Source organism: Aegilops tauschii, chromosome 5 (assembly GCF_002575655.3).
Source record: "Aegilops tauschii subsp. strangulata cultivar AL8/78 chromosome 5, Aet v6.0, whole genome shotgun sequence".
NCBI classification, from domain to species: domain Eukaryota; kingdom Viridiplantae; phylum Streptophyta; class Magnoliopsida; order Poales; family Poaceae; genus Aegilops; species Aegilops tauschii.
The window spans coordinates 358,515,800-358,525,725 of record NC_053039.3 but is presented as its reverse complement, the minus strand read 5'-3'; the positions used below and the strand labels follow the sequence as shown (position 1 = coordinate 358,525,725).

At 43.7% G+C, this 9,926-nt stretch overlaps 1 protein-coding gene across 1 annotated transcript; it reads right to left on the bottom strand.

The window, feature by feature from the left end:
* Window positions 1–252: 252 nt before the first annotated feature.
* Window positions 253–1,597, bottom strand: LOC109739977 (uncharacterized). Its single transcript, XM_020299032.3, has one exon. It carries the CDS (start codon window positions 1,497–1,499, stop codon window positions 552–554), a length of 948 nt encoding a protein of 315 aa, XP_020154621.1. The 5' UTR covers window positions 1,500–1,597; the 3' UTR covers window positions 253–551.
* Between the last annotated feature and the right edge of the window lie 8,329 nt (window positions 1,598–9,926).

The window sequence follows — 9,926 nt, the reverse complement described above, 5'->3', positions numbered from 1 at the left end:
ATTCAGATGGTTAGATTCCTTATGGTGGAATCAGCCCACAAGGGTTCAAGTTCTAAACTTGACACTGGTGCTCGTGTTTTCCTGTATTTATTTTAGAATTTCCGACGATGTTCGTTCAGTGGGAGGAGGCGTTTTCATCGACTACGAGACGCCTGTGATGATTTCCCAAGATGTGACGTTCGGCTCAGTATCCCAGAGGTGCTTATAGGGATAGGGTGCACGAATTGTCTGGCTCCATGAAAAAGCATCACAAAAACTTACCCTTTTTTTCTTGGGAAACAGAAACTTACCTTTGGAGTAAGGTCTGCTTGTTTCACCGAACTCGATCATACGCTGGCAGCTGGCTATCCAACTCATTTGTCTTCGTCTCCAATCAATGCGTGCTTTTGCCTTTTGATAAGCATGTTTTCCTCTTCAATGCCTGTAAAAAGCGAGGCAAAAAATAGGCACGTACGAACCGGTCGATCCATGGATATTCGTAGATAGATAACATTCAGACAAGCACTGTAGTACAATGCATCTGCGGGGACTCTAGCTACAGCTTGACACATTTACACCTGGATCTCCAGTGGCGCGAAGCCACGCGCATGCACGTCGCTGCCGCCGTCACGCGGCACCCCGCACTTGCGCGCCTCTAGGTCATGCTCTTCCTCCTCGTCGCCGGCTTTCCGGAGGAGCCGCGCGTACGGTTGGTCGGCGGGGTATTTGCTGCAAACGTAGAGATAGACCGCGAGGACGAGCACGGTCATGAAGGACAGGTACCACCCGAACTGCAGGTTCACGAGCGCCCTGGCGCGGTGAAGGCTGGCCTTGCTGTGGCAGCGCACCGTGTCGCGGCCGTCCTCGCGCACCAGCGAGCACCCCTTGGGCACCATGCTGGGCACCCACACCATGGCGCCGATGACCGCCAGCCACACCCCGTGGAACATGATGCACGCCGACCGGGCCAGGCTCACCGCGAAGCTCCGCGGGAAGCCGACGCCGAGGAGCGCGGTGCCGAGGCACGCCGCGACGACCACCTGGAGGATCCAGTGGAACTGGCCCTCGACGCCGGCGTGGTCGGTGGAGTGGAAGTGGAATACGAGGAGCTCCTGCGCGAACACCACCGACACGAGCAGCAGGCAGAGCGCGCGGCGCCCCGGAGCCCGAGCGCGGTCCAGGTGGACGGCGCCGCCCGCGTAGACGATGAGGGCCAGGCAGATGATGGCGTGCTCGTGGTTGTGGAGGCGGTCCGACGGGATGGAGCCGTCGGCGTCGAACGGCAGGAAGGTGGAGTGGTCCACGAACATCTCCATGACGAACTCGAGGGCGCTGCCGGCGATGACGAGGGCGGGCTCGAGGTAGCGCGCGCGCGGCACGGGGAACCACACCGGCGCGACGTAGGAGTCCGGGCGCTGGGAGAAGAGCCTAATGTGGTTGAACAGGTGCCACAGGCCGACGGTGAAGAAGCCGGCGCCGGGCAGGATGTGGCCGATGCTGCTCCGCGGCGTGCCGCCCATGGCCGGCGGTTGCACCTACGTAGCTGCAGGTTGGACCGATTGACCGTTTGAGTGGTGCGCTCGGGGACATTGGTCAGGTATCTATAAAAGGTGGCAGTTTGTACGAAATTCCAGCAGGGTTGGAGGGAGGGAGCTCGTCCTTGAGTAAGTGATAAACATGCAAAGGAGTTGCTTGTAAGTCAGTCAGCACCAGTGTGCTTCACTATCCTGTTCATGTGGCAAGTTAGACCTCCGTTACTGTTTCCACAAAAAGGATGACCAAACATGTCTTCTAAGAAAAGGTTGCACGCCAATTGCAATATTGTACTTTCACTTTTGCACCAAACCTAACATAGCCACGTCGATTGGGAAATTTTGGGGCAAGGCTTTCAGAGTAGATTTCCACGTGAACATGTTGAGACTATGGTAGAACACACTTGAAAACTGGAGAATATGGATAATTGTGCAGCCCTACTTCTCATTATACCGCCTGCTAGGCATACTAAAGGCCCCTACTGCTCGCTTTGCCTTGTCAAAAACTTGATGCTCATGAACTTCATAAAAATCAAACAAAGGAGAGGAACACAATCATGTATCCCCCCGCCCCCTGCGCGTTTCAGCTTCTTCCAAAAAGAGGTTGAAATCCAGACATCTGCATCATTATGATGCACACAACCATTATTATTGAATACTATTAAGCAAAGTACATAACAAAGCTAACCAGGGCCAAAATGTTAGAAGATATGAAAAAGAGAACACCTATGACTAAGACAACTTCTTCCGCAGCAACACCTTTAAGAGGGATAAACTTCTCTAATTATATAAGTCATGCAAGTGATCGGTGTCTGCATATCCTAGTATGGCTAATTATTTTGCTCATTCATTGTAGTGCTCAATTTTTCTTTTGCCTTTCTGGAGATAAGGAGGAACATTCTTTGTGCCTTCCCGCTGCTACTTGATTTGGGTTTTGCACTATAGCTCACACAATATATTCATTGCAAATGTGACGTGAGGTGGTGCATACAACAACTAATTTCATGAGTGTTTTATTTCTTATTTTTCCAGCACGAACAAGACCCAATTGGTCTATGCTATCTGCCTTTCCATTCTAATTTTCTTCCTTTTCTTCATTTCATTTATTTTATTCTCTATTGGCTTGTTTTTATCTCTTTTTATTATACATCATATTTCTACATCAAATTTTCATATTCTCACTATTTTCATTCTTTGCTTTCGAATTCCTTTTGTTTTTTATCAATGAAAGTTTGCTAGAATTATTTTATGAAAAAGCATGATATACAGTCTCTGTTCAACAATATGTATTTACTTGTGTGAATATTTTTTAATAATAGGTATTTTGTTGTGTGGATATTTTCAGCAATAGGTATTTTATCATGTTAATATTTTTATTTTTAAAATGTCAAACATGTTGTGTTCGTGTGAGTGAGTTGAACATTTCGGTTAACTAACTACAATTCTAACTATCATAACAATTTCCTTGACTAGAATGAACATTTTATATGACACATACGAGCACTTTCTATAAGTAGCCAGAAAAACCTCATATACCACACATATATCCAAAAGAATAATAATTTTCTCAAAAAGAATTCAATTGGCATAAATATTTGTCTATTTGTCAGAAAGGTTCGAGCAAAAAGGGAGAAGCCTTGCATGTTTAGATAACAAAAATATAATAACATTAGAAATAATAAATAGTTCAAATGTCTATTTCTGAGCCCGGGCTCATCTGCACCCTGTGAACAGTAAAAATACTAAACAAATCAAATGGAAGATGTTTTAGTGCGTGAGGACCATGCAAAATTTCAGCCCGTTTGGACATCTAAGTAGCTCTTAGCAAAAAAACAAAACAAAATCGGTCCGAACAGAACATGAACATTACACTATTTCACAGACCTTAAATTTGTCTATTTTGCTGAGAGCTGCTCAAATGTCCAAATGAACTAAAATTCGGCACAGACATCAACGAAACATCTTTCATGCAAAAATAATTTGGATTTTTTAAATATTTTCTAGTATTTCATTTGATCTTACTATTTATGGCGGGTGCAGATGAGCTCAGGAGCCAAATAGCCCCTCTCTAAATAGCACTCCTAGAAAAAAATGAAACTAAAAGTGAAAAAAGAAAGGGGGCAAAATAATAAGAAAAGATTATGAAAAAAAAGTAAAGCCCCATAAAAAGTAAAAAAAAAAAGGGGAGGGGGGCTTAAATTTTTCTATTTTTATAGGAACATAAAAACTATTTGAACAAAACTATATACATTGATGAACATTATTGCAAAAAATGTGCAAAGGAAATAATGACGAAACACATAAAAGGCTATGAATAAAATATGATAAAAATATTTTAAACATAAGAAATGAATAAATCTAGAAAGTGACAAGAAACATGAACAGAAAAACAAACTGAAGAAATACTCTACACTATGACTGATTCACCCTATTTTTTCCAAATAATGACCGGGTCACCCTAAGTTGCGTGGGAGGGTATGTGAAATTGGGAATAAGATTTCAGGAGCAAAGTCATGTGTAGGTGAAACGTCACGGAGGTCCCCCGAATCCTTAGGCGCCAAATAGAATGCAAACCGTAGAGGGCGCACATCCCCACTCATTCGCTAGTCTAGGTGGCTACTGATCTCCCCTCCACTATTGTTGGGCTGGGAATTTTCATACAGAAAATAATGAGTAGGTTTTTTGTTCTTCTTGATTTCTGTTTTCTTATTCGTTTTTTCTTTCTATTTTTTATCAAAAATTGCATGCCTATTTTTCAGTTTTGTGAACTCTTTTCCCCCAAATTCTCATACTTTTTTCAATTGTGTGTATTTTCTCAAATTTATGAACTTTTTTCAAGTTCCTTGAAATAGACTTTTGCCCCGCTTTATAAATAAAGCCAACATTCATTCAACATGTTTAAGTGTATCGAAGCACACATAAATGGCTGGGGCATCAGCACGATCATGCCCAAAGAAGTCATAAAAGAAATGGGAAAAAAGGCCACCAAGCGACTGCAAAGTCAATGATCCTGCTGCGAGGATATGCGGCGAGCTGTAGCAAGAAGTGCATCCATCATAAGTCCTAAACGCTTGCGGTCCCTCTACCTAGATAACGGGTGCCAGTGTTGCAAGAAAGCAAGGAATTTGAAGAACGAGTCAGAAACACGCCGAGGGAAGACCCTCTCGATAACCATTTTATTCCACGGTGTCCATAGCGTCCAAGCCAATGCCCCAAACACCAACCGGAATAGGCGCCGCTGCTGGCCGGTCTGGTTGGCTCTCATTTCAAGGAACTCCCCTAGGTCCAGGGCCTCATGGATGAAGCTCCAGAGGGATTGCGTCGCGATGCACGAGAAAAGGATGTGGGACGCGGTCTCCGGGACGTCGCAGAGGGGACACATGTCATTACTAGGACCTTGTCGCTTAAGCACCTCCGTCGCAGAGGGAAGTTGGACCTGCAACAATTGCCACACCAAAATAATGATCTTCAGAGGCAGTGAGGCCTTCCAAAGAGGAGTGTTACAAGAAACGGTCGGCCTACGACACAATGCATGGTATGTCGAGCCCACTGAGAAGACATCCAAGGTGAGAGACTCCCAGTAACGGTGTCTGGAAAATCCGAGAGCATTAGTGGGACGTCAGCCTACAAGTTGGCCCACTCTATAGTCTTCACTTTTCCAAACGGTTGACGGAACAAGATGTTCCACTGTACATTGTAGCAGTTGTGGAGACCAACACCATCGGGTCAGCGTAAATAGCATACAAGTTTGGGAATCCCGGATATAGCAAGGCTCCCCCAACCCATGGATCAAACCAGAATAGAGTGCCTTCTCCACTGCCTATAGAGAAGGACACTCCAAGGAGGATTTCCTGCTTAATCCGTTGGATGGACTTCCAGAACTGGGATCCCTCCGTGCGTGACCAAACAAGGAGGGGCTCGCCCCGTAAATACTTAGCTTGCAGAAGCTGCAGCCACAATCCCCCCTCCCCTTGCATGATCCTCCAGACCTACCGTAACATCAGGGCCATGTTCATGCGACGGAAGCAAGGATGCCTAACCCACTGAGGTCCTTTGCCATACAGACTTCCGCTAACTTGACCATGTGGTATTTTGTCGGCCGTGCGCCCACTTGTTCACGTTTGTGAACCATTTTCAAATTTTATGATGTTATTTCAAATTCCTAAACTTAAATTTTAACCTTTTCAAATTCATGTTTTTTTTCAAATTCTTGAACTTTTTCAATTTTGTGTACTTTTTTCCATATTTATGAACTTTTTACAAGTTCACTAACCATTTTCAAATTTTATGAACTTTTACAAATTCAATTCATTTTCATTTTTGTGATTTTTTTCAAATTTACAAATATTTTTCCATTCACAACATGTTTTATAATTTTGCGAACTTTTCAAAAATTATGCTTTTTTCAAATTTATGATTTTTCTAAAATTTTATTTTTCTTCTAGATTCTTATTTTTTCAAAAGTCAACGGTCAGCCGGTGAAGTTGACCGGTCAACTGAGCGGACGAAGGGTGAGAGCGAACGAATGAAGGGCCAGAGTGAGCGAGCTGCCCGCGTAGTTGGGCCCTCCCACGCAGGAGGCGCGTGAGCGCTGGTTCGATTGGGCAGCACCGAAATCACTAGTTTAGGATTACTCTTTGCAAAGATCACTCCCACCTTCCCAAGTTGCGACAAGTGGCCCGCTGCATGGGCGCCACTCGTCGCAACCTAGGAGTTTTTCCTTTTTCCGTAGATTCGTTTATTCAAAATGTTTTATCTCTTAAACCGTGCGTCCAAATCTCGAACCGTTTTCATCGTTGGATTCCTCGCGTCGAGATCTTCAAAACTAGATCCATGTTGATAGGTTTTGACGAACTTTTTTGCACGAAAAAACCGAAATGGGAGCACGGGTTTTTTCCTTTCCGAAAGAGGCACGCTCGCGAAATCACAACCGTGCCTCTCGCGGAAGGAAAAAAAGAAGAGAAAACTTGTTTTTTTCATTTCCGAGGAGGCACGGTCGTGCCTCTTGCGAAAGCACAACCATGCCTATCGCGGAAGAAAAACCATGCTTCTCGCAAAAAAACAGAAAACACGTTTTTTCCGTTTCCGAGAGGCACGGCCATGCCTCTCGCGAAAGCACAACCGTGCCTCTCGCGGAAGGAAAAAAAACTGAAAACGTGTTTTTTTTCCAAGAGGCACGGCCATGACTCTCGCGGAAGAAAGGAAAAAAACACGTTTTTTCGCGCAAATTTTTTTTTCAAAAATTTTGGTTGGTCCAAAAGTTAAGGAAGACATGTGGTAAACCGAAACTTCGAAAAAACCCGGAAAAATAAAAAGCTGAAAATGCATGCGGAAAAATATTTTAAAAAATCCAAAGGGAGCGCCCAGTGTTCGACACGTGGCGGGCGGGCCAAATGACGCTGATCGTTGTGAGGCTCCCGAAGGAGCGCTTGTTAACTAGTTTGTCTTGGGCAACACTCCAAGCGCCGGATAGAAGGAGAAAGACAACTTTGGGTGAACCACTAGTTGAATAGGCCGGCAATACATGCAACCCATTAGTATGCTTTTTTTAAAGAGTAATTGTTATATGTCTTTTAAAATAAAGTGTTACAGTAATCATTTAATAAATGAAACATTAAAAGGCACTTGAATATATCAAGAATAAATGTCTTGCTGATTTTTATTTTTGTTCATACTACTATGACATTTGTTAACGAATACTCCTACTAAATAAAATATTCAAGCTACTAGTAAAATACATTCCGTAACATCACAAAATATTTCTATAGAGATATTTTTATGTTATACAGAGTTTATTTTATTTATTCAATAATATTTATTCATTTATAAAATGCTTATGAATATCAGAAGTATATTCACTACCTCGGACATTATTATGTATTGCCAAAACAAAATGTTCATATTTACAAAAAGTAAATATTCATGAATTTTAAGAAACATTCATGTACTTAAGAAAAGTTATTTTAATACAGTGAAATGATAATTAAAATAAAAAATTTCATTCTTAAAACAAGGCGATAAGATATAATTAAAATAAACATAATAATAAATAACAAGTCCAATAAAAGTAAAGCATATATATGAAATATATATGTTATGTAAAAATAAAACAATGAATTAAAAATAAATAAGTAACTATAGAATGAGACAAAAGATAATAAGTAGAAAAAAAGAAATAGAATTCCGGTTTTTAGGCCGGCCCAGCTGTCTTAAGCCTTCAATTCACGCTCGATTAAGGCTCATGAAAAAGTTGTGAAAATCACTATTTAGGGGGTGCCTGTTCTAAAGGTTATTCCCAAACGCCTCTGTGATGACAAGTGACGCAATGCATGTACGCCACTTGACACTAGAGAGTTTTGTGTGATTATACCCATGGGAGAGGATGAAAGGGTTGGGCGTACGCGATTTATTTCTTGTTGATCACTATTTCCATAATGATATATCTCTTAAATCATGTGCCAGATTGTGTGCTACTTTTATCATTGCGTTTCTTTCGTCGAGACTTTGAGATAGATCCTTGTTGATAGATTTAGACGAACCTCATTCGAGGTAACTCCTGCTTCCTACTGTACTAAATTTGTACCCCTCCATATACTAAAATTGTACTCTCAGTGTTAGTGCAATTGTGCTCTCTACGAGTAGCGCATTTTGTTCTCTACACATACTGTATTTGTGCTCTCTGTGTAGCGCGTTTTGTGATCCCTGTGTAGTGCAATTGTGTGCTCCCAGCCTAGTACATCTCGTGTTTTTCTTTTCTTTTTCTTTTTTGCGATGATCTTGTGCTTTCCTTAAGCACACATGTGTTTCCCTTTAACTAGTTCTTCACCGCGGGGCCTACAGTGCATGTTATAGCGATGCTGAAGGAAATATGCCCTAGAGGCAATAATAAAGTTCTTATTTATATTTCCTAATATCATGATAAATGTTTATTATTCATGCTAGAATTATATTAACCGGAAACTTAGTACATGTGTGAATACATAGACAAACAGAGTGTCACATGTATGCCTCTACTTGACTAGCTCGTTAATCAAAGATGGTTAACTTTTCTAACCATAGACATGAGTTGTCATTTGATTAACGGGATCACATCATTGGAGAATGATGTGATTGACATGACCCATCCGTTAGCTTAGCACGATGATCGTTTAGTTTGTTGCTATTGCTTTCTTCATGACTTATACATGTTCCTTTGACTATGAGATTATGCAACTCCCAAATACCGGAGGAACACTTAGTATGCTATCAAACGTCACAACGTAACTGGGTGATTATAAAGATGCTCTACAGGTGTCTCCAATGGTGTCTATGTTGGGGAACGTAGCAATAATTCAAAATTTTCTACGCATCACCAAGATCAATCTATGGAGTCATCTAGCAACGAGAGAGGAGTGCATCTACATACCCTTGTAGATTGCGAGCGGAAGCGTTCAAGAGAACGGGGTTGATGGAGTCGTACTCGTCGTGATCCAAATCACCGATGATCCTAGCGCCGAACGGACGGCACCTTCGCGTTCAACACACGTACGGAGCAGCGACGTCTCCTCCTTCTTGATCCAGCAAGGGGGGAGGAGAGGTTGATGGAGATCCAGCAGCACGACGGCGTGGTGGTGGAAGTAGCGGGATTCCAACAGGGCTTCGCCAAGCACTGCGGGAGGAGGGAGATGTGTCACAGGAGGGAGAGGGAGGCGCCAGGGCTTGGGTGCGGCTGCCCTCCCTCCCCCCCACTATATATAGGGCCAAGGGAGAGGGGGGCGCAGCCTTGGCCCTTCCTCCAAGGAAGGGTGCGGCCAGGGAGGAGTCCATCCTCCCCAAGGCACCTCGGAGGTGCCTTCCCCCTTTAGGACTCTCCCTTTCCCTTATCTCTTGGCGCATGGGCCTCTTGGGGCAGGTGCCCTTGGCCCATATAGGCCAAGGCGCACACCCCTACAGCCCATGTGGCCCCCCGGGGCAGGTGGACCCCCTTGATGGACCCCCGGACCCCTTTCGGCACTCCCGGTACAATACCGATAATGCGCGAAACTTTTCCGGCGACCAAAACAAGACTTCCCATATATAAATCTTTACCTCCGGACCATTCCGTAACTCCTCGTGACATCCGGGATCTCATCCGGGACTCCGAACAACTTTCGGGTTACCGCATACTAATATCTCTATAACCCTAGCATCACCGAACCTTAAGTGTGTAGACCCTACGGGTTCGGGAGACATGTAGACATGACCGAGAAACCTCTCCGGCCAATAACCAATAGAGGGATCTGGATACCCATATTGGCTCCCACATGTTCCACGATGATCTCATCGGATGAACCACGATGTCGGGGATTCAATCAATCCCGTATACAATTCCCTTTGTCTATCGGTATGTTACTTGCCCGAGATTCGATCGTCGGTATCCCAATACCTTGTTCAATC